At 39.0% G+C, this 24,696-nt stretch overlaps 4 protein-coding genes across 5 annotated transcripts; all 4 read left to right on the top strand.

Annotated features, from left to right (window-relative positions):
- The first annotated feature begins 823 nt into the window (after positions 1-823).
- Positions 824-5,742, top strand: LOC133725278 (nuclear pore complex protein NUP35). The gene is made up of 4 exons (XM_062152486.1): positions 824-965; positions 1,787-2,390; positions 3,712-3,823; positions 4,803-5,742. The coding sequence occupies exons 2-4, from the start codon at positions 1,816-1,818 to the stop codon at positions 5,112-5,114; spliced, it is 999 nt and encodes a 332-aa protein (XP_062008470.1). The 5' UTR covers positions 824-965; positions 1,787-1,815; the 3' UTR covers positions 5,115-5,742.
- An 8,026-nt stretch (positions 5,743-13,768) lies between these two features.
- On the top strand, positions 13,769-16,217 carry LOC133740107 (CASP-like protein 3A1). Its single transcript, XM_062167974.1, has 3 exons — positions 13,769-14,171; positions 15,137-15,272; positions 15,820-16,217. Exons 1-3 carry the CDS (start codon positions 13,879-13,881, stop codon positions 16,033-16,035), a joined length of 645 nt encoding a protein of 214 aa, XP_062023958.1. The 5' UTR covers positions 13,769-13,878; the 3' UTR covers positions 16,036-16,217.
- Positions 16,218-16,635: 418 nt separating this feature from the next.
- Positions 16,636-22,896, top strand: LOC133725277 (probable inactive ATP-dependent zinc metalloprotease FTSHI 2, chloroplastic). Of its 2 annotated transcripts, XM_062152485.1 has the most exons (12): positions 16,636-18,166; positions 18,478-18,650; positions 18,871-18,972; positions 19,090-19,254; positions 19,370-19,510; positions 19,892-20,050; positions 20,531-20,616; positions 21,399-21,477; positions 21,875-21,997; positions 22,187-22,243; positions 22,330-22,594; positions 22,627-22,896. In XM_062152485.1, exons 1-11 carry the CDS (start codon positions 16,804-16,806, stop codon positions 22,543-22,545), a joined length of 2,664 nt encoding a protein of 887 aa, XP_062008469.1. In that variant the 5' UTR covers positions 16,636-16,803; the 3' UTR covers positions 22,546-22,594; positions 22,627-22,896. The 2 variants fall into 2 exon arrangements, with proteins under 2 accessions (XP_062008469.1, XP_062008468.1); XM_062152484.1 differs by having other exon boundaries at positions 22,330-22,896.
- Positions 22,897-23,516: 620 nt separating this feature from the next.
- Positions 23,517-24,696, top strand: LOC133740101 (early nodulin-like protein 7). The gene is made up of 2 exons (XM_062167961.1): positions 23,517-23,727; positions 24,180-24,696. Exons 1-2 carry the CDS (start codon positions 23,550-23,552, stop codon positions 24,548-24,550), a joined length of 549 nt encoding a protein of 182 aa, XP_062023945.1. The 5' UTR covers positions 23,517-23,549; the 3' UTR covers positions 24,551-24,696.

Genomic DNA, 24,696 nt, shown 5'->3' with positions numbered 1-24,696 from the left:
ATCTACCCCTTGATGGTAGAGGGAGGATATGTAATGGCCCTTTAATTTCTGGCTTTCGATGAATGATAGTCGCCCTATTTGGGTTTGTTCAAAAAAAAAAAAAAAATTATGGAGGTATGAATAAAAGCTCCAAAAAAAAAGAAGTATAGAATAAGAGAGGGTTTTGTGTAGGGCTGTCAATTCCGACACGACCCGATAACATGACTCGAAACCTGCACGAAATAAAGCTGGTTGAACCCGCACGATTAAAAAGCGGGTCGGCCATGGGTCAACCTGCCATGACCCATTTAATAAATGGGTCGGTCACGGGTCAACCCGCCAACACAAAGTGAACCCGTATAACCCGATTATGCTATACTTCATCTTGAAATTTTAGACGTTGAGAATATTTGATCATAGGATTAGACAATTTGAAATATTTTGCTTTATAATTATTGGATTTAATTATGTATGAATTATATATAATTATTTATATTATTCGTCTTGTGGAGTTTTTAGTGAATTTAATCAATTTATGCATTTTTTTAGTTAAATGGGTCGCATTGTTAACCCTTAAATTGGTCATTTTATCAAACACGACACAACCTATTTATTAAATGGGTTAAGCGGGTTGGAAACGGGTAACCCGTTTAATAAATAGGTTGGGTTTGAGTTTAAATTTTTGACACGATTATGAAATGGGTTGGATTTGAGTTTGTATCTTGCGACACGATAAATACCTTGACCCGACAAGACCCATTGACAACCCTGGTTTTGTGTGCTATGCAGTAGAAGTTTCCGAAGAAAATAAGATGAGGATAAAATGGTCATTTTGAAGAAATACAACGAATCTAAAGCAAATTTGAAATAGTTGAAGAGGGTTTAGGGTTTCAAATTGGGCAAGGAAGGTAGCTCCCTATAGAAGGAGAAGGAGAAGGAGAAGGAGGAGAAGGAAGGTAACCCAACTTCATTCCTCCAATTCCCAGGTAACTCATCTCTCTAACCAAGCTTGCTTTTTAGCGGAAAGCCGATTCAGTATTCAAATGGGTAATTAGTTGATTAGTTTTTCGTGCATAGATTCTATTTTCAACTTCAAATCATGCGGTTAAGTGTTTCAGATTGTGGAATCAAAATTAAAACCATGGGATTAACCTAGGTTTGCTTCGCTTATATAAATGAATTCGCTCTTTTCCATTTTACCGTGAAAAGTCTAAGTCTTTATCTTTCTGGTTTGATTGTGGTGTGCTGAGAGTATTGCACAAGAATAAAAGTATGAAAATTTGGGATTTTTTGTTGTTGTTGGGATTGTATTTTATTAAGTGGGTGCCTGAGGTTGAGGACTGAGCATTTTCCTAAATTTGGTTTGTAATATGTTAGTTTCGAAATGCACATAGAATCCTGTAGATTTTATTTCAGCCGTAAACTATGCGATTTGGTGCCGTGTATTTTAAATTGTGGAATCAAAGTCACTTGAAGTTTGATACTAGGGCATGGACTCCTGGACCTATGTTTTTCGTTACTTATGTAAATGAATTCACCGTTTTGATATTAGTGTGAAAATTCGGTCTTTATTTTAGACTAAGTTGTCATTTGGTTGCTCAGAGAGTTTGCACAAGGAAAAGTAACAAGACTTGGGATTCTTTTTTGGGATTCTGTGTGTTGTTAAGTAGTGCCTGAGGGCTGAACATTCTCCAACACTTTGTTGTAATATGTTAGTTTTGAACTTTTTAGTTACCCGAATGAATAGTAGTTTTCTTGTTTGATGTGGAGACTAAACTCAATGCTATCTTCTGGTGTTGATATTCAGAGGCAATCTGTCTTTGAAGAATTCACAGGATGAGTGCCACTGCAAATAGAACTCCGAAATCTAGTAGGCAGACATTGTTTTACCAAGATCTAGCTTCACCTATCTCGGCCCGGAGAGGAAAAATCTCAACTCCAGGCCAGGCAGCAGCAGTATCTGCTCTGTGGCGCGAGAGTTGTAGTGATCGGTCGGATCTTCCCCCTCCTCCACTTTACACTTTGGAAGACCGCTCAGACTTTTCCCCTGAATCTGGAATTCAAGATTATCCGATATCCCCAGAAATCAAATCAGATCCCAGAACTCCGTTCCAAAGTTCTGGATATGATTTCTCGACTCCTGTCAAAAACAAATCAGAGGCCAGCACTTCTTATGCTCTCTCAAGTGGACAGCATGGCCAACAGGGTTCGGCAACTATGAATTGGTGGTCATTCTCAAAGAGTGGTGGCGAGCAAGATGACAAGGGAAGGAGTTCACCAGTGGAGGGTGTTGTTCAGCCTGGTGCTTTGATCACTCTTCCACCTCCAAGGGAAGTTGCAAGGCCAGAAATGCAAAGGAGTACCATGCCTGCAGCAAATCCCCAAGAGGAAGAATGGGTTACTGTTTATGGGTATTTTTTTACCACACCTTTGTCTTTTTCTTTTCATCGACATATATGCTTACATCTTTAGCTTATAAGTATGCATATCTTTGACTGTAGTCCTACCTATGCCAGTTACCTTCTCTCTATATCAATCTTTGACTTTTTTTCTATCTGTGCTAGTTACCTTCTCTGTATAATCAATCTTTGCTTGTAGAGATGCCTTATTCTGCCAAACAATAATCAGAAATATCATTGAGGTATTCTTTTGGGAAATACCATGTTTTATGGTGGTAGGATTGCATAGTGACTTATAGATATATATTGTGATTTTTCAAATTAATTATTTCTTCAGCGTTATTCGGGTTCAAGATCTGACGTTCTATCTTATTCTACCACATCCTCATTGACGTTAGATGTTATTATTCTTGAGGAGGGGCGCCAAAAAAAAAAAAAAAAAGAGGCTCTGGCCTTATTATTGTGTGGTGGGTGTTCTTCAATTCCTGGTACGGAAGGAAATGAGTTTCGTCTCTTTTAGATACTGTTGTTTTTCAATCTGTTAGAGGTTTAAGACATGCATGAAGCAATTGCCCCACAGAAAAAAAAAAATGGACATTAGTGAGTAGAAAGAGAATAAGAGCCTATCGTGAAGGCAAAAGGTGTTTGGAAATTGGAATATAAAAAAAAAATTAAAAACAAATTTGTCATAAAAATGTAAGCTGCATTGTAATCTGATCTGTTACATTGTTGCTGCCTTAGTTCTGCGCAAGTGTTTGTCAATTAGTTCTTCACATACCACATGGTCCCTCACCTACCCTTTGCTCCTCTGTCATGGGGTTTGCTCAAGTAATTTGAGTTCAGTGACTTTTGGAACTTTGTAAAGGATTTGGATCAGAAAGAAAACAGAAGACAGATCTTAATCAATCAATCTGATTGTATCTGGTTGCAACTTCTATCAGTAGTTGTAAGTCAGATGGAAACTAAAGAACAAAAAGGTCTCAACATAACTGTAAAAGATTCTGTAATTAATTAATATGTCCCCAAGAAATCAAGTATGATTTAGCAAATGAATTGCTATACTGAGCATGGTTTTCTATGCACTATAAAGAAATGTAGTGGGATCTTTCTCTCTCTCTCTGTTTGTGTGTTGTTGTTTTATTTTTTGTGCTTTTGGATGTCTCATGGTTGTTTCCAACTTTTGAGGCCTAAGTTTTAGTGATTGAAGCTTATTTGGTCTGAAGTTACATGCATGAGATTACTTGTCTATCTTAGTTTGAGTTCTTAAACTTTTATTTTTTATTTTTACTTGCGTATCCACATTATGCCCTCTCATAGTGTTTCTTCTTTCCAGATTTTCTGCAGCTGATACAAATTTAGTTTTACGGGAGTTGGAGAAATGTGGTGTGATTTTGAAACATGTTCCTGGCCCAAGAGATGCCAACTGGATGCACATTCTATATCAGGTTCTTTGCTTTCCCTGTGTTAAAGTTTAGCGAATCGAATATTAGCGAATCGAATATTAATACCAAGCATCAATTTAGCTTCATTGTATCCTTTTTCTGGACTCATTTGTTTCCAGATTTGCCAGTCACGGGCACTATAAGAAATGCATGCCAAATGGGGGATGAAAAGTTAATCAAGAATTGAGAAAGAATCCTGGATTTAAAACTTACACTGGCTGAAATAGCTGAATCTACTTTGATTGGTTATTGTTTTTCTTGTATTGAAAAATATTGTACTTAAATTTCCTTGATTTATCTCTGTTGCATGTGAGAAGTGCCACTGTAGATCACTTTTGAGTTGGTGTTTTGTTGTCGAGTAGATGCTTTATGGAAGTCAAAACTGATCCAAAGTGTATCTCTTATTGCCTTGATATTTATTTGAGATCCGGGGTACAAAATCCTTGATCCACTTCACGCATTGGCACATTTAGTGACATGCATTGCTGTAAAATCATAATCACTTATTTGCAATTGGTTGTCAGCATGGCTGCATGAGGAGTTTTATGTGCCTTGATCATTCTGTCTAAAAAATTGCAAGATCAGGTTCATATAATTGGTTATGACTGCTAGATGCTGTCACCAAAAATAATCTTGGTTATATGAAACGGAAAGGAATTTGTGACATTATGTTTAGTCCAGTTAAGACATAAACTTGATGTAGACCATCATTCTTTGGTTAATTTATGACCTTATTCCATCTTGTGTTTGGCCTCTTTTTGTTGTCATGATCCGCCCATTCTACTGGATATTTTTGTAGTTGGTAGGATATGTCGTGTGTTTTTATTTCAAAAACTTGCGTTTATTTTCCCATCATGAATTTGTGATTTACCTGGCTGAAGAACTAAACTACTGTTACTGCAACTGCAACTGCAACTGCACTGAAGATTGATACTATCAATTTGAGTTCAAGTTTTGAATGTTCACTTTCTTGGTGGTGCAGAGTTCCTCTGATGCTCAGAAGGCTCTCAGTAAGAATGGGATGCAAATTAATGGAGCATTAATCATAGGTGTGAAGCCACTGGATCCAATGCAACGCCATACCTTAAATGAAAGGCTCATCAACAATCAGGGTTTCATGACTTTGCCACCTCCATCATCCATGAGACATGCAGAACTAGATGCTTCAAGAGCCCCCCCTCGCTCTTACTATCTTCAAAATGGTAATACCAGTGTGCAGCAATCTGGAGGCACAATTGCTTCCCCAACAAAGTCATTGGTTTCCAAGGTCATGGATTTGATGTTTGGAGTTTAGCTGCTGTGATCAGCCAACTGGTATTGTGGGATTTTGTCTAGATGTAATTGTTGCGGCATTTTGGTTTACCATCCAAATTTGAAGAGGTGGGCACATCACCCCCCCTTTTATGAAAGGCAAACCCCCCTTTTATATTCTCCAAAATTTTCAAAGCTATTGTATTACAGGTTCCATTGAGGTCGATGTAAGACTAGTGGTTGGTTTGTTTTAGTTTTCATGCAACAAATGGTTGATACTGTCGAAAGCGAAAATCAATGATAGTGCCTCAGGCTTCTCTTGTTGAAGATTTCATGAGGAGGTTCATTGCTATAATGAAAATTTCTCAAGTGGCATGCCCCGTTATGGCTCCAATGGTATAGAAGATTTTATCCAAATCCATACTCAGTGTTCGACTCTCACCCTCCCCCTCTGTTGAATCGGGGAAAAGGTCGGTTGCTTTCAGATTCTCATCCAAATTATGGAGGTTATATTGTTCCATACTTCTATGTATGATACTCGAGATCATGAATCCTGTACTCACTTGATTTCTTGCTTAGGTTCAGAAATGTGAGTAACATGGTCTTTAATGCTAGTCGTCAGTTTTGATGTCTACAACATAGGGAAGATAAATATCATCATTTGTCACAAACTCGAATCCAGTTGCTACTAATAGCGTTAAGATTTAGAAGCTCTCATAAATTCTTCTGAACTTTCTGTGCTCGGATATGACATTTGGCACGCAAGATATGTTCGTCATTAATTTCTTGGGCAATAATTTCAGTTGTATCTTCATCTCAGAATGGTTCTTTTTTCATTTTCATTTGAAGTTGCAAAATAGATGTAGGTTGAGCTTAGATTTTGAGGCACTTCTAAGAATAATGTTGTCATTTTTTTCGTTTAATTTTATAGGTTGGGGGTTCGAAGTCAAAACTTAATTCAACATTGTATCAGTAAATATGATCACTATATTAAGAGTTAGTTATTCTTAATATTAATATGTATTACATTCTAACTAACCTAGAAAGACTCTATTACATACTAAGAGTTAGTTATTCTTAAAATATTAATAAGTATGCGTATTACATTCTAACTAATCTAGAAAGTAGGGGTGGGCGCGGTTCGGTGCGGATCGGCGTTAGGCCAAAACCGCAACCGAACCGCTTCATTCGGTTGTGCTATATTTAAAACCGCAACCGCATTTTAAAAGCCTACACCGCTTACTTCGGTTACACCGTTTTGCGGTGCGGATCGGTTTTGGTTGTGTTCGACTTTTTTTTTTTTTTTTTTTTGCATATTTTCGACCAAAGTCAACAAATTTAGCTGTCCTAAAATGAGTAACCATTACTATCAAAATATCAACAAAATAAAGTATAAACCACTCATAATCTGTTCACTAAATCAAGTAATGAACATTACAAGTAACCTGTTCATGACATCAACATCTCAAGTTCTGAACTAGACAAATAACATTAACAATCTGTCAAACCTGTAGATCAACTATCAAATATCAATAATCTGCTCCAGCTGTTCAACATTTAAAACCAAAAAGCAATTTCCAAAACTAAATCAAAGTTCCAATAGTCTAACAATCTGTTTCCAAACCAAATAGCTAACATGCAGCACAAACATAAATCTAAGTTCCAACTTCCAAGTTCCAGCAGTAAATCAAAGTTCCAGCAGCAGTAAATCAAAGTTGTAAATCAAAGTTCCAGCACAAACATAAATTATGTAGTAAATCAAAGTTCCAGCACAAACATAAATTATGCAGTAAATCAAAGTTCCAGCAGTAGTAAATCAAAGTTCCAGCAGCACAAACATCAAGTTCAAACTTCAAAGTATGAAACATTAAATTTAAAGTTATTACAAACCATAGTTAAAGAACTTAAAGGCTGTAACATCAAGTTCCAAGTACCAAACAGAAGTTAAAGTTATTAGTTGTTACAAACCAAAGTTAAAGCAGTTCATACTTGAATGAAATCGGAAGGGAAAAACAAAAAGCAGAAAGTTGGGTCACAGAGAACTTGCTCCAGCAGCACAACAATTTATTTCAAAAGCTTGTTCCATTAGTCCGATTTCCAGCAGCTGCAACCTACTTCATCCCTCAGAGTCAGACACTTGGGTCACAACAGAGTCTAATAAAAACCAAAAACAACAATCACAAACTAACACAAATAAATGTATTCAAATTAACAATTACTGTAAAAGTGTAAAGTAAAAAAATACCTGACTCAAGCTTCTCAAGCTCACCATAAAGCTCCAACTTAGCCTTTGTCGGCTCTTTGTACTCATTAAAAGCACCACCTCTTAACCAATCATTGAGACAAACCAGCCCTTCAACCATTGTAGGAGTCAATGAAGCTCTAAATGGGTCAACGACCCTTTTTCCTAGGCTAAAAGCAGCCTCCGAAGTCACCGTTGAAGCTGGAACAACAAAGACATCCTTTGCAATTTTAGACAAAACTGGAAACCTAGGAGAATTCTCTTTCCACCAATCTAAAACTTGAAATTTTGTATTGGCAGGGTCTTCGACAGCTTCAAGCAAGTACTTGTCGACTTCATTCCTTATCTCAACCACATCTTTTTGTTTCCTAAGCCTTAAGAACTTGTTCATTGATGCAGCATGACTATCCTCCTCTCTGGCATTAGAAATTGATTGAGTAGGTGGCTGTGTAGCTTCAAATGACGCTTGTGCAGCCATAGGGTCAGAATTAGCATACTCATGATAAAGCTGCATCAATTGACCCTTAACATCATCTATCATCTCCGAGACCAAGCACATGTCTTGCTGCAGCAAAGGAAAAAAGAACTCAAGATACAATATCTTGTATCTTGGATCTAATACCACAGCAAGCAACAAAATAGGGTTCGAGTCCTCCAACTTCAACCAATATTTGTCAAATTTTTTCTTCATTGATGCCCCGATGTTAACCATCAAAGGATCGACACTTTGGCTGCATTTTTCCAATTCTTCAATGATGGTACACATCCACACAACAGGTTGGTTTACAGTTACCACTTTAGTGCCGCTAAATGCCTAAGTTGCATCATAAAAAATCTTCAAAAATTTCACCAACCTAGCAGCCTTATCCCAATCCTCATTTCTAGGCGGCCCGACCCTTTTCCTCCCCCAACCCTTTCCTGAAAGTAGTTTTCGTACTGCTGGTCCTTATCTTCCAACCTCACAAAGGCCTGCCTATACTTCACAGCTATGTCTAACATGAAATAGGTGGAGTTCCACCTTGTGCACACATCTAAAGGCACAATACCCCCCTTGTGTTCAACCTTCTCTCTAGATGCACACTTCCTAAATTTCTCGAGCCTTGCAGGTGAACTCCTAATAAACTTAACAGCGTTCCTAATTGCATCGATGAAGGAATCAAGCTCCTCCATCTCATCCCTCACAATAAGATTCAAAACATGACAGCAACACCTAACATGCAGAAAACTCCCACCTAACACTAACTGCTTCCAATTCCCAATCTTCTCCTTTATATACTTCCAATTCCCAATCTTCTCCTTTATATACTCTATAGCAACCTGATTACTCGATGCATTGTCAACTACAATGCTGAAAACTCTCTCAATACCCAAATTAATCAAGCATGACTCCACCAATTTCCCTATTGTCTTACCCTTGTGATTCAGAATAATAGTGAAGTTTATTATTCTCATGTGTAGTGCCCAAGTCTCATCTATGAAATGAGCTGTCAAGACAAGGTAATTGATATTCTGGAACGAGGTCCAGGTATCGGTGGTAAGAGAAACCCTCAGATTGTTCCTAGCTAAAAACTCTTGAATCTTTTCCTTCTCAAATTGGTAGATATCCGTAATATCTCTACCAATTGTCCTCCGAGAGGGAGGATCAAACCTTGGTGATGCAATTTTCATAAAATCAATAAAACCCTGCCCCTCTACATGACTAAATGGCAACTCATCCCTCACAATCATTTTAGCACAAGCTCTTCTACATTCATCTGGGTCCCAACCCCTAGTAACTAACTTACCACCACTATCAGCATAATCAAAGGAAAGAAACTTTTGCTTCTTAGCCGGTTGGTATGCCGGACACTTCTTGCATTGGTAGAGCATATGAGTCCTCATGGATGTCGTCCCATTTGATCTTGAGTCGCAAGCATACGTGGTGGGACTGTTTGGCTCCAATTTTGTTGCAGCTGGTCAACAGTCTCTTTTCTGCGCGGGCGTGCCAGCACCGTTTGGGTGCGGTCGTTGGGGGTGTCCCTTGACCTGACTTCTTTCAAGCGATTGTAGACGAGGAGAGCACCAACCTCGTCGTGGGATTCTTTATGCCTCGTGGCGAGGACTTTTACTGAGCTTCTTGAAAATCACAATCGATACTCGATGTTGTAGATCGAGCAGAGCGAGAACCACTGAGAAGTAGAGAGAACTTGCTAAAGCGTGACTTTAGCTTGGCTGATTTGCGAGGGCGTTACCCTTGCTTGGCTGGTTCCGTAACCGTTGTGGTCGTGGTACTACAATCGGCTCCCGAGGAGACTAGGACCGAAGTACGTTGACAGAGGGTTTGGTGGCACTGAAAGTCGGCTTCTGAGAAGACTAGGACTAGGAGTGTGATCACCGGTAAGAGAAAGAGAAGGAGAGGAGTTGCTCTAAAGAGAACTTAGATCATCGTAGAGATGTTTGTTGAATTGTGTTGTTGTCTTTTGATACTTGTTGTAGCCTCTATATATAGGCTACCAAGCAACACTATTTGGCCTTAAACAACTCATAATGGGTTAGGTTTTAGAACTTAAACATTAATGGAATGTTAGGTTTAAGCACTTAAAACACTAATGGAATGTTAGGTTTAAGCACTTAAACACTAATGGAATGTTAGGTTTAAGCACTTACTGCTCCAATTTTGATGCAGCTATATCTCCACTAAGAACTCAAAATGGGCCTTCGACCTCTTCACATCAAATGATCCACAATGAGTGTAGATCATTATGGAAAATTTTTAGAGCTTTCTTCCATGTGGTTGGGCCGGAAACGCGGCTGGACCTCTTACAGGTCCAGTTTTCAAGTTTTGCTTCTGCAGAAAATTGGACTGATTGTTTGAAGGCCTTCCACTCAAAAATAGCTCTGGCACTCTTCATAAGAAATGATCCTTGGGCTTTCTATAATGGATCTGCAGAGTTTCAGCTCATTTTGAGTTCATTTGGTCAGGCGGCCACTCCTTCTGTTTAGCTCGGTTTCTCCTAGCCGAAGTAGGAAAATGTGCTAAAGTTGACTTTTCATGCTTCCATAGTAGGCTTTATTTAGCCTCTAAATATATATTTCGAACTTGTCGACAATATATAGCTTGAGCCACTGACATTGGCTCAATTTCTCCAAGACGTGCCTTGTCAGGCCAAAATGCTCATTTTGGATACAAACAGGGACAATACTTGCACTTAGCTCTTGGTTTCACCAACGGAGTACCATCCGGATTCTTCATCTTCTCAAAATGGTCCCATGCTGTAGACTGGTTCTTCCTCTTCACATACTCAGCTTCACTAATTGGAGCAGCAGCTGCAGAAGGTGGTGGGGGAGGAAGCAGAAGCGGTGCAGCAGCTTCACTTGTAGCAGTTGGTGTTGTTCCGGTGCTTGACTCAGTTGGCGTCGCATTGGGAGTTTGCGATGCTCCACTTCCCTAATAAGAAAGTAAGAAAAAATCAAATCAGTAAAGAATAAGATACAAACAGAAACAACAGAGCAGCTCAAAAATTCTTTCAGACTAGTAAATCGAAACAAAAGTAATCAAACCACAATTCTCAAACAATCACTAGCACTAATAACAAAACCAAACTGATCACGCTCATTTCAAAATCAAACTGATGCTCTCATGCTCATTAGAAGAACTGAAGAAGCAAGCAAGTAAGAACGGAAAGATCACTTCGAAACAAGCTGAAGTGCTGAACCCAAAATCGAACTGAAGAAGCAAGCAAGAAACTTAAGATCAAATCGAAACAAGTTGAACCCAAAATCGAACCCAAGTAAGATCAATCCGAAACTGATGCTCCCAAACAAGCTGAACCCAAAATCGAACTCAAAATCAATTCAAAATCGAACTCCAAAAGTGATGAGATGAGATGAGATGAGAGCTGATGCTTTCCATACCGATTCCATCTAGAGATGAGATGAGAGCTGAGATGAGCGTTGGCATTGGCGACTTGGCGTTGTCGATCAGCTGAGAAAACGCAGCAGAGGAAGGAAGAAGTTATCAAATCTTCAGGAAAACCAACACAAAGAAAAAGATCATGATAGAAAAGATCAAAAGGAAGAGCACCAACTTCCTCTGATGGTTTTGAATCGGTTGATTTCGACACCAAAGTGTTGGAGTTTGTCAAGATTGAGAGGCCACCGGCTTTTGATTTTGTCGAATAGTCGGGATTCACTTGCTTGGTTGTTTAACTATGGAGTTGGGATTCAGGTTGAGACGGGGTGGGCGCGGATCGAACAGTCGACTTTTGATTTCGGTATCTTTGGTTGGCTGTGTCTGTGAGTCGAGAGAGATGAAGGTTGGGAGAGATGAGGCGCTGTTGAAATGAGAGGCTGACTAAGTCAGCTAGGGTTTTCTCTCATTGAGAGTAATCCAGTGCAGCAAGGAGTAACTGTAACCTGATTTCCACCAATTAAAATTCGACACCCATTTAAAAATATATAAATAATACTAAATTAATTAAAATAATAATAATTTAAATAAATATTAAATATACGGACCGGTTCGGTTATTTCCGGTCGGTTCTGAAGCTAAACCCGGTCTCGAACCTTTAAATTCCGGTCCGGTCTAGTTTTTTTTTTTTGCAGTCTTGTTTCAACCGGTTCGGTCCCTGAGCCGGTTTTCCTGGCCGGTTCGGCTGATTTTTGATGTCCGGTTCGGTTTCTGCCCGCCCCTACTCGAAAGCCTGTATTACATACTAAGAGTTAGTTATTCTTAAAATATTAATAAGTATGCTTTAATGAGTTTTACTTAGGGACTTCAATTTGGTGTATGTACTATTTTAGCTAAAATACTATTCAGAGAGGCTTCAGGGAATTTCTGTAGTACATTAACATATTGATTCATTAAGTAAACTTAATTCGATATAGAGGTAGACTAGTTTGATGCAGAAATAGAGAGTAGTCTGAAATTAGTCTAGCATTGCATGTGGCCAATTTACTCAAGGAGAATCTATAGTACATTAACATATTGATACATTAAGTAGATTTAGTTCGATATAGGGATAGACTAGTTTAATACAGAAGTAGAGTACTCTCAAATTAGTGTACCACTGTATGTAGCCAGTTTACCTCTAAATCAAACTAATTTACTTAATGTATCATAGTATATTAATGTACTATAAACGAACTCCATGTATGTATTGTCTTTGGTTTTTTCTATACTTGGTTTCTTTATACGACCGACAGTTTGTCTAAGAAAACAACATTCCCACACAGAAAAGTAGGTGGTTATTCTTAGTATATTTTTCAAGAATAACGTTTTTATTAAAACTGTTTAGAATCAGAAAGAAGGGTTTAAAAACTGAAGTGCCCCATGAGGTGCAGCCATGGGTGATGGGAAATTGGGAATTAGAGGTCCTGGAATAGCAGTGGTGATTCCAGTGAAGAGTCCAGCAAGTGTACGTGTGGTGTTACAGACTTACAGTAAACATAACAAACCTATCACTTCCATGGCGATATGTACACTCACGGGGTCCTCTACATTCTTTCCACCTGTTGCCCTCTGCAACTTCCAACCTCAACCGATATACCCAAAATCCAGAGCCTCAACACATAAAATGTTGCAGAGGCTAAACCACAATAGATTATTGTTATAGATAAGACAGACCTAGCTACTTTTATAGTTCTACCTAGCCCCAATATGACAATATATAGGGTTACTGAATGAGTTTTATGATATTACATCTAGCCGAGGAAGCAAGGCATTAAGGCAATGACAAGAATAGAAAAATATATATAGGGCTATGCTCTTCGAAGGTTAGAGGGCTAAAATTTTGAGTCAAGTCTTTAGACCCGGTGTAGATTACGAGAAATGATAAAAAAAAACAGAAAAATTATTATTGAGAATTCAAACCTCAAAATATAATAAAAATAAAGTAGAGTTAAAATTTCAAAAATCTCTAAAGACGTCGAATAAATTAAATAATGTGTTCTCAAGCGTAAATGACTACCAATTTAAGCTAGTGTATTTCATAACATTAAATATGACCCCGAATATTGGTATAGAATAATACATAGACGACTATTCCATGCTAATATATGAGTACCGAGTAGTCTATAGTCTATAGTTTATACTAAGCAAAAACACTTCGCCTTGTCGGCAATTTGAGTCAAGTAGACTCTACACGCTGAACACGCAATTGTGGTACGATAAAATCAGACACAATTATAAAAGTGAAAAGTTCATAGAAGAACTTCCGCAAGCATAGACTAATAATAATTGGACATTCACGTAAGTCTTTAGTTTTTATTTTTTTTATCGAAAGCACAACTAATAAGTTTGTTATTATTAAATACAACTAATAAGTTGGTAAAAAATTGGAAAAAGAGGTGAGGTAAAAGGGAAAAAAAAAAAAAAAAAGAATCACAATTAGACAGACGGAAGTAGAGCAGGGAAAGGTATGATGGCCCATTCTATAAAAACCGCCAAAGCCTCTACAGTTCAGTATAGGCATATTATTACTACTACTACTGCCTCGCAGTTCGCTCACGTATTTCTACATTACTACCATCTCCCTCTCCCTCTCTCTCTCTTAACTACACAAGAGCGAAGAAAACAAGAGAGACAATGGTGACCGGCCGGAAAACAACGTCGTGCGACGAAGAAATGGCCGAGTCCAAGGCGGTGGAGAACGGAACAACCACCATGAGTACTACTGGGCAGGCGACCAAGTCACCAGCTCAACTCGGCGCCTTGCTCCGGAAGGCTGACGTGGCGCATGTGTGCCTCAGGCTGCTGTGCATGGCCTCCTCCGTCACGGCGCTGTCGTTCATGGTCACCGCCCAGCAAGCCAGCACCGTCACTATCTACGGTTTCCATCTCCCGGTTTACTCCAAGTGGTCTTTCTCCGAGTCCTTCGAGTAAGTACAATTACTCAAATGCCCTTCTGCTTTTTCCCCTCTCTCTAGAACAACAACGTACACTGCCATATTCCGGCCGTTCTTCACTTCTTTCGAGTCTCCCTTGGCGTTTTGCGTTATTTACTACTGGCTTTTGTCCCCAACCGGCCGGGGAAACCGGGCAGGTGTATTTGGTTTGTCATGTTATGGTGGTTTCCCTTGAGGTGAGGGTTTTGTGTTTGACGAAACTACCCTTCTGTTTGGCACTTCGAAGTGACAACAAATTTGAACCTCTTTCCCAGCTTCATTCCCATCTGAATGAACAGGATCAGACCCGTGAGGGATTTTTAATTTCTACTTGATTTTCTAAAAGCTTTTCACCCTTTTTTTAAGTTTTATGTCTCCTTTTAAATATTTGTCTTCTAGTTTGATCTAACCTGGAAATTGTTGTCTAGCTAGCTTAGCCCGTACCCTAGCCAACAAATTTTCGATTAAATTATTAGGTGGAATCATGTTTATTAATCTTTTTTCTTGATTGAGAATATAATGTCAGAGTTAATTGTTTCTCCATAAATGATCTGTAAAACTAGTTGGAGAACATTTTGCTGCTCATTTTAGGCCCTTAAGTTGCTATATATGCTACTTCTCATTCAGCCTCTAGTAGTTTTTTTTACATCACTTTGGGTTTTGCGGAGGAACCAATTCATTGCAAAATAATCAATCAGAATTCTAAGATCAGATATCATTTACTGGCTATTGGGATTGTAGGGATGTTGAACATGAGTGCTTTTCGTCATGTATTAGTAATGTAGCATTGATCATTTAATGTGCATGAATTTGAATCAGGGAGTAGGATTTACATTTTGACTCTGTTAGTAACAATGATGAGGGCTTATATTGTAACAACCAAGGCGGTGTAGTTAGAACTTAGAAGGGCGATTTGCATAATATAAAGGTACTGAAGTTTCTGAATTTTTGGTGAGCAGATATCTGGTTGCAGTCACGGCAGCTGTCACGGTCCATTCATTTCTGCAACTACTGATAAATGGATCTAGGCTGCTGAGAAAGTCTCCGATGATTCCCTCAAGGAATCATGCCTGGCTTAGCTTTGCTGGGGATCAGGTAACTTATACCCCTTGTTAACCGCCCTTGCGGAAATGAAATTACAACCGGCCGGCATATAAGCTCTGTGGTTTAATGACTTCTTCAGTTGTTGATAATAGGTTCCTCTATCTAGCTAGCTCATTCTTCTAAAGTTCTGAGCAGAGTTTGTAGTATAGTAGCATGTTTTCTAGTTAATTAGATGCATGTTTTATTGCTGTATATAGTAGACAGGTTCATCTCTCTACGTTAAAAGACTGTTTTTACTAAAGTTGAATTTACAAGTCAAGATTCATAAGATTCTCGCTTTACTAAAAGTCCAGCATGAAAAATGAAAAAAAAAAAAAAAAAAATGTCATGTGAACCCGGTGGATCATAATGGACCAAATTATTCTATAAAATTGGTAACAGCAGCATGTGTTTTCTACTTTTCTTTGTCATTGTATAGCTTGCATAGTACGAGAGACTTCGCAAGTACCTCAAATTTTGATTGTCCTATTTGTATGGAATCGGAAGCTCTACAGTATTTACCTAGTGAAATTGAAGTGTCACTGTTTCCCTTTCATAGGTATTTGCATATGCAATGATGAGCGCAGGGTCAGCTGCATCCGGAGTAAGCAACCTGAATCGCACAGGAATCCGGCACACACCCCTCCCGAATTTCTGTAAACCACTAAATATCTTCTGCAACCACATTGCCATCTCGATAGGCTTCACTTTCTTAAGCTGCCTCTTGCTGGCCACATCTGCTGTTCAGAATGTAATCTGGCTCTCCCACAACTGAGCTACATTGCTTTGTTTCCACGCAGTACTTGGGTGTGTACTTAATCACTTGCACTCTAGCTATATCATAATTTTATAACATTAGGCATTTTACTCACTGTCTTAAGGCTTCATGTACTTTCTATGTAGTTCCAAATACCCTTTCTATATGTGGTGAAATGCTGAATGCTTGATGTTTGATGACCAGATTCCATTAATTAATAACTTCAGTCACTGTTTTAAGTCTCCATCAACACAGCCCTATTGGATCGAAACTGCTACCAGAGAGATTCTAGGACATGTTTAGCGCGACTTCAACAAAGAACAAATCAAAACCACCACACTTCTTTAGATTGTATTTTATTAATTCGCTCACACTTACAATCACTTTAATGCTTGCCTAGTTGGGTGTGCTCCCCAACCTAGGTTCGAACCCCGAAGCTGTCAAAGTGGCGAGGCACTGTGCTGCAATGCACAGTTGGAGCATTTCACATGCGCCGAAGGGGTTTATCTTGGGCCTAGGAAACCTTTGGGTTCCCCTTGACAAAGTCAAAAAAAAAAAAAAAAAAAAATTCTCAAATAAATAATTCTAAAACGACGACGTTACGCACTTGAACCCGTCGTCTCTAATCTCTATCTCGTAAATAACAAACATTTCATTTCGCAGAGAAGTGAGCTCTGCAAAACCAAAGCTTCATCTCAAAACTCACACACTCCCTCAATTCTACTCAACCTCAGCTTCGCTTCTCAAATGTAGCACAATCGAGCTTTCACAATACGCAAAACCCCAATGGCCTGCCAATGCCTTCTGGGCTCTTATTCATCTTCATCCCTACCCCCAAACCCCAACCCCAAAACCCCTAAAACCCCACCCAAATCCAGAATCCCCTCCTCCATTTCCTCCCACCTTTCACCCACTTCCGATAACGAAGAAAACGATAAAACCAACAACCCCAATTTCGATTTCCTCAAGCTCTCCGTAACTCTAACCGTCATCTCCGCCTCCCTCCCCCAAATCCCAACCTCACGCGCCGCCGTCAAGGACAAAAAGCCACGCGCCCCCAAGAAATCCTCCGCTTCTAGAAAGTCCGAAGCTTTATCTCCCCAGGAGCTCAAATCCTGGTCCCAAGGTCTCCCCGTCGTCTCGAACCGCGTCCCTTACACTCAGCTCCTCGAATTGAACCGGGAATCGAAGCTCAAGCACGTAATCAAGCCTCCGGGGATCGAATTGCGGCAGAAGGCCGAGCCGGTCCTCGTGGTTCTCGACGATTCGAGAGTGCTGCGCACCGTTTTGCCGTCGCCGGAGACTGACAAGAGGTTCTGGGAGGAATGGGAGAAGTTGAGTTTGGACTCTTTGTGCGTCAACGCCTACACGCCGCCGCTGAGGCCGCCGGAGGTGCCTCTGCCGTACCTGAGCTTCCTGGCGAGAATGCCGGCGGTGGTGGCGTGGTTTTCGAGGACGAGGAAGCCGGCGAGGAAGGAGAGCAAGAGGGCGGCGGAGCTGAGGCAGGCGCGGGAGGAGTTCAAGATGCAGAGGAAGGAGGAGTTGGAGAGAATGAGGAATGAGAGAGAGATGATTGATAGGGCCATGAAGGCTCAGAAGAAGGAGGAGGAGAGGAGAGTGAGGAGAGAGAGGAGGAAGAAGAAGCATGACGAGTCGTTGAGGGAGGCTCGCCGGAATTACTTGCAGATGGCCAATGTGTGGGCCAATTTGGCTCAGGATTCGAATGTGGCCACCGCGCTGGGGCTCGTGTTCTTTTACATTTTTTACAGGACTGTGGTGCTTAGTTATAGGAGGCAGAAAAAGGATTATGAGGACAGGTTGAAGATTGAGCAGGCCGAGGCCGAGGAGAGGAAGAAGATGAGGGATTTGGAGAGGATGGAGGGGATTGAGGGCGGCGAGGAGGATGAGGAAGGGGAGCAGGGGAAGGGGGAGCAGAATCCTTATATGAAGATGGCAATGCAGTTCATGAGGTCCGGGGCTCGTGTGAGACGAGCTCATAATAAGAGGATGCCTCAGTATTTGGAGAGAGGTGTGGATGTCAAGTTTTCGGATGTTGCTGGACTTGGGAAGATCAGGCTTGAGCTTGAGGAGATTGTCAAGTTCTTCACTCATGGGGAAATGTATAGGAGAAGAGGAGTTAAAATTCCAGGTTGGTTTCTGCAGCAATGCTACTCAGTTATTGACTTTATCAGATAGCTTTTTGTTATGTGAACTTATTTGTGTATTGAATTGGATCACATGTATGAGAACCCTTGTGATTCGCTTGAGTGATTGTTGACTAAACTGTTCCTTTTTTCGTGTCCTGGTTGGAGTATTTGCTTGGTTCCGGTGAAAGCAAACTGCAAAAGAACTTGATTGTTCTATTTCCCAAAACATTTACTTATGTGTTCTTTATGTATGACATATATATTTTGGGTGGTTGTTGACATATATATTTTGGGTGGTTGTTTTGTTTATCAGGTGGGATACTTCTTTGTGGCCCTCCTGGGGTGGGGAAGACTTTGCTTGCAAAAGCTGTTGCTGGTGAGGCAGGCGTCAACTTCTTTTCCATTTCGGCCTCTCAATTCGTGGAGATATATGTTGGGGTTGGTGCTTCTCGTGTCCGAGCACTCTACCAGGAAGCAAAGGAAAATGTAAGTGGACATTAGCTGTTCAATTGCACTCTTTTTATGTTCCCTCTTTCCTCTCAATATCCTTATTTGATATGTTGTTCTTGCTAATGATTTCAGTATTATTATTGAGGTTTTAGACCATATTTGAAAATGCTATGCCTTTCTTGTTCATCCTGTTTTTGATTGGATGTAGTGTAGTTGCACACATTGTTACATTTCATAGTTGTGTCTATGTGCACAGGCTCCATCAGTTGTCTTCATTGATGAGTTGGATGCTGTTGGAAGGGAGCGTGGTTTGATCAAGGGTTCTGGCGGACAAGAACGTGACGCAACTCTTAACCAGGTTGGTGATGGATGAATGCTTGAACTTATTATGCATATCTTTTATTTTATTTTTTATTTTTATTTTATTTTATAACTAAACAGCTACAAATTGTTCAATGTTGTCTTTATGCTTCAGCTCCTGGTTTGCTTGGATGGGTTTGAAGGAAGGGGGGACGTGATCACTATTGCTTCCACAAATAGACCAGACATTCTAGATCCAGCCCTTGTCAGACCTGGAAGGTTTGATCGGAAGATATATATCCCTAAGCCTGGTCTTATAGGCCGCATTGAAATTTTGAAGGTAGTTGGACCTTATATCATGCTCCATTTCACAGAATATCTGGCATTGCTCTTAATTCTTGTTGTTTCCATGATCGGCTCATATTTTTCCAGTTTCTTTCTGTGTCCTGTTATAGGTCCATGCGCGCAAGAAACCTATGGCTGAAGACGTGGACTATATGGCTATTGCAAGTATGAGTGATGGAATGGTTGGTGCAGAGCTAGCTAATATAGTCGAGGTTGCTGCAATCAACATGATGCGTGATGGAAGAACTGAGGTATTGCCTCCTCTTATACTAACCATAGAACCTATACCTCAAATGAAAGAGGCAGAAGAAGAGAAAAAGGAGCGAAACAAACACTGTTGAAGGCTTAGTTAGGCATCATTATTTTATTTTATTTTATTTTATTTTATTTTATTTTATTTTATTTTTTGAATAAGGGTATGTTACATCTATTGGAATGTGAAAGTCATGTAGCTATTATACTTCTGTCTATTCCCTTGAAACATGCGGTAGAGGCATGGCCACATGGTCATGGGCTGAGCTCTATTAGCATCTAATGTTTTGAAGATTTCATATGTTAGTGCCTTTTGATTTAGTTAATTACGTCACACGTTGTGTCCTTTTTTTGAATGCCTGCGGTTATGATATATGCAGATTACTACTGATGACTTATTACAAGCTGCACAAATGGAAGAAAGAGGAATGCTAGATAGGAAGGACAGAAGTTTTGATACATGGAAGCAAGTAGCTATCAATGAAGCAGCGATGGCTGTTGTTGCTGCAAACTTTCCTGATCTGAAAAACATTGAGTTTGTATGGTCCCCTAGCTCAAGCCTCTCTTCCTCTATTTTTGGTCTGAAAACTCAAAGCTTCTTCTGTTCATAGCATAAGATTGTTGATTTGTTTCTATTCTGCACTACCTTTACATGTTGGGCAATTTAAGCGACATGAATAATTGGCCTTTGTTGGTCGTCCTGTTTCTCAAATGTGTCCTAAAATTTAGAATAATTGCTGCTTAGAAGTCTTTCCTTGAGAAATCTTTTATTCTGTGTCTTTCTTGAATTTCTTGGTCTTTGTCATTTGGTTCATTGACTTCAAATTTTAAACTTGACCAATTTTTTAATTTTTTAATTTTCACAAATATTATTCCATAGTTTAACTTGTCGTCTTCTAAATGTACATATATGGTAACAATGAGTAGAAATTTAATTACTTTTAATAAAATATGAAGTATCAAAAAAAGAAAAGAAAATATGAATTATATATCTTAGGACAGTTTCTCGTATGGTGCAGGTGACAATTGCTCCTAGAGCTGGTAGGGAATTGGGTTATGTTAGAATGAAGATGGATCCTATCAACTTCAAAGAGGGAACACTAACGTAAGAATTACTGAGTCCTTAATTCTTTGTCTTGATTTTAAAGACAAGTAGCATATTGACATGTGGAATGCACATTAACTATTGACTATAATAATCAGAGCTTAGAATAATTATGTAGAGAATAAAAAAAAAGATGTAGTTAATATCATTTCTATTAATCATATGGAAAGTATTAATTCAAACAGATGATATAGCTTTCCTCATATACTAATATTAGGGGCATAAAGTAATTTGAATTTTTAGATCGTTATCAAAGATGTTTGTTATGATCTTCTTTGATTCAAGTTAATCGAAACTTAAAGTGGAAGTAGGCTTTACTTAGGAGAGGTACGGTGAGAGCAGAGTACAAATAACAGAATAGATTTGAAGACCTTTTGTTTATAAGAAATAAAGGGAAAGAGAAACTTTATTCCTGAATATGGCTTAGTGTACAAGTAAAGAGTATATTTCTTCTCTGCAAGTTTACCATTTATTTGATCAAAAGAAAAAAAAAAAAAAGAACGTGTAGGTTTACTGTTTACCCACATTCTTACTTTCCTGTATATAGTACAGGTATTGGGGGTACAATCAGAGCATGTCAAGAAAAGGAACTGAAATGTATAACAATACCATACGAACCTGCTTGGTTACTGAAATATGTAACTTAAAGAAGATGTTGCTTCAATTCTGTTAAATCATTTGCGTTCCTTATTGTTGAAAGTGCATTAGAAATTCATGTTTATTGTTTTTTGTTTTTGTTTTTGTTCCCTAACAATACTTCTCGTATCTCCAATGTCTTGAAGTCGACAATCCCTACTGGATCATATTACTGTTCAACTAGCACCACGTGCAGCTGATGAACTTTGGTTTGGTGAGGGTCAGGTAAGAAAATTTTTAATTTATGCACAGTTAGTTTTTTGTATGGTAAATTATGGGGCTGGATGTAAGAACTCTGCGGTAAAATATCTTTCAAACTAGAATAACTAAAAAGTTTATGATATAACCAGTTTCTCAACTTCAGAAGAAGGTATAGGAAGGGATCATTTTATGGTTTGCTCATATTATGAATTTGAGGTCATTGTATGTTTTGCATTGTTAAGAGCAACTTGCATTCTGCAGAGTACAATGAATCTGTCATGTGACTTCTCATGGAAAATTGTTAACACATAATGCAAGTCATGTAGATCTTAATCTTTTATAAATGGTGACTTTTAAGTTTGAAGTCAATCTTAGTCTAAATATTTATCTGAATTTTTCTTTGTACTTTCAATTTCTCCAGCTAAGTACAATATGGGCTGAAACAGCAGACAATGCTAGGTCAGCTGCACGGACGTATGTTCTTGGTGGCCTTTCTGAGAAGAATTATGGTCTATCTAATTTCTGGGTGGCGGATCGACTCAATGTAATACAATCTTTATACACTAATCATTTTAAGGGTTGGGTTTTGGCGTTTGTCATTACTGACGTAATTTGAAACATGGTCATTGGTCTTTTGCTCTGTAAATACCAATTTCTGTATCTGTCTGCTCTCTAACTAAGCAGCGAATGCAAGAAGACTGAATGTTAATCTTTTGTAATGAATTTATTTCAGGACCTCGATGTGCAGGCATTGCAGATTGTCAACATGTGTTATGAACGTGCAAAAGAGGTGATGCAGATTAATCAGTATCTCTAGTGGGGTTCCCTATCATCCTTATCTTAACAAAGTGAACATGCCATTGTTTTGCATTGCAGATACTGGAGCAGAACCGAAAGCTCATGGATGCTGTGGTCGATGAACTTGTTAAGAAGAAGAGTCTGACCAAACAAGATTTCTTTAACCTCGTTGAGTTACATGGTTCCCTCAAACCTGCACCACCTAGTTTACTTGACATCCGGGCTACCAAAAGAAAGCAGTTCCAGGACATGATGATGAAGCAAAAGGAATTAGTTTCAGGTAGTAACTTATGAGGTAGATGTGGACAGAATCGTATGGTAGATTCCTGATCTTTTATGTGGATCGTATGGTAGATTCCTGATCTTTTATGTGGAAGCAAGCAACATATGAGCAGGGTTTGGTACATGTATTGGTCATTAATTTTGAGAGCATCATAGATAGCCCCGATGATCAAATTTGAAGTGTTATACGTTGATTAGGAACAAGTAAGATAGGGATGGTGGGGGTCAGGTAAAGCAATATTAACCTCACGGGGGAGAAAGCCCTCTAGTACTCTTTTTGTTTGATTTTGTAATATATAATATTCAATGATTCGGTTTACGTCTTGCCCATTTGAATCTATATATTCTCCTTGGCTACTTGAATATATGGTATTACAGGATTACTACATAATTTATTGTGCTGCGATGGAATGTCACTTCTACCCGAGTTGTGCAGTGTAATGTGCGCTACCGGGCACAATGATTCGAATCAAAATTGCATTCAGACTTTCTAACCATCGAGTTTCAAGTGTACCATAGCCTGATTGAAAAATCTGTGTATTAGTTTTCTCCATCATCTTAGTGGGTTAAAAATCGTGATAGAGTAATAAATTAGTTTGGTTTAAACGGAAGTGAGTCTCCAAAGCAGGTTTTAGTGGTTTTCTTATACAGAAGAGTAACTAGAAACTCATGAGAGAGTCATGACTCATGACCAAGTATGCCCATTTTTTTATTTTATTTTATTTAAATAATATGGAATTACAATAAGGGTAACGGTAAGAAGGAAAGAAAAAAAAAACGTGATGACCTTAATTCAGCGTAGAAAAATTTCTGAAGCCCTAGTCCAGTTTTCTTATTTGAACTGAAATTTAACCGCCAGAAGGCACACAATCACCCAGAGATCGCAACGTGTTCCATAAACTCCGCACGATCTCCACACAACCGTCATATAGTCTTCTTCTTCAGGCCAGTTTTCAGTTCCATTTTCATTGCTTCCTAAACCTTCTGCGAGAGCGACTACGAATATATAACAAAACATGGCTTCTTTCATGGGGTCTGTCTTGACGGTTTTCTTGGCTCTTGTTGTTGTAAACTCTTCTGCTACGGAATTCCAAGTCGGTGATGAATTTGGTTGGCAGCAGCCTGGCTCAAACAACTCCGCTGTCTACTCTAACTGGGCTTCCAACAACAGGTTTCATGTTGGAGATTCACTCTGTGAGTTCTATGATTACTCTGTCTAACTGACTAGTTCTCTTCTTTTAGCGTAACGTTCTTAATAAATAGAGAGTTGTGTCATGTATTTAGGAATTATGAAGGTATGTATATGGTTCATTTAGTTTAATGAAAGACGTCTAGTTATTTGGGACAAGCTAGAGATAAGAAAATGTTTATTTTTGGATAAAATGAATTATGGGTAAATTTACTTGTTTCAATTCTTTGGTTTGCAAGTCTCGCACATTACTTTGTGAAAAGTTGAATCAAGCACGGTAATTACTAGCTACTTATTCATACCATACTGGGAGTATGTGACTTCTTACTGTTTCTACGTTGGTTTAATCTGTTACGTACTGTTTGCAAAGTTTGGATTCTAATCATGGAAAGTTGCCTTCTTAATTTACTGAATACATTCAGTCCCTATATTTGGTACTGTTGTTTTTGTTTTACAGTTTTCAAGTACAAAAATGATTCAGTTCTTGAGGTCGACAAATGGGGGTATTACCACTGCAACACAAGCCATCCCATCATCGCATTTGATAACGGGAAGAGTATAATGAAGCTCGATAGGTCTGGCCCCTTCTACTTCATCAGTGGAGTCCCAGATCATTGCAAAAATGGCCAGCTACTGCTAGTTGAAGTGATGGAACCTCACCCAATTTCGCAATCTCCACAGTCCATTGCTGACTCACCAGAACCCCATTTGGCTGCAGACTCTCCTGCATCCTCACCAAGTTTAGGAGTTGTGATTTCTATTACACCTTGTTCGCTTGTTATTGCTCTTCTTGTCACAAGTTTAGCTTTAGTGTGTTCAGCGCCATAGTCTTTTGTTTTCTTATATATTGATCCTGGCTGTTAAAATCTTTTGTAGCTGTGCCTTTGATTATTCATCCAGTATTGAACCTTGTTACTTAATTATAATATGTTGGGTACTTGGGATCTATGTTTCCACCCACCACGTTTTCACTA

The sequence above is a fragment of the Rosa rugosa genome, chromosome 1 (genome assembly GCF_958449725.1).
Source record: "Rosa rugosa chromosome 1, drRosRugo1.1, whole genome shotgun sequence".
Taxonomy (NCBI): Eukaryota; Viridiplantae; Streptophyta; class Magnoliopsida; order Rosales; family Rosaceae; genus Rosa; species Rosa rugosa.
This window is presented reverse-complemented; position numbering and strand designations above follow the sequence as displayed.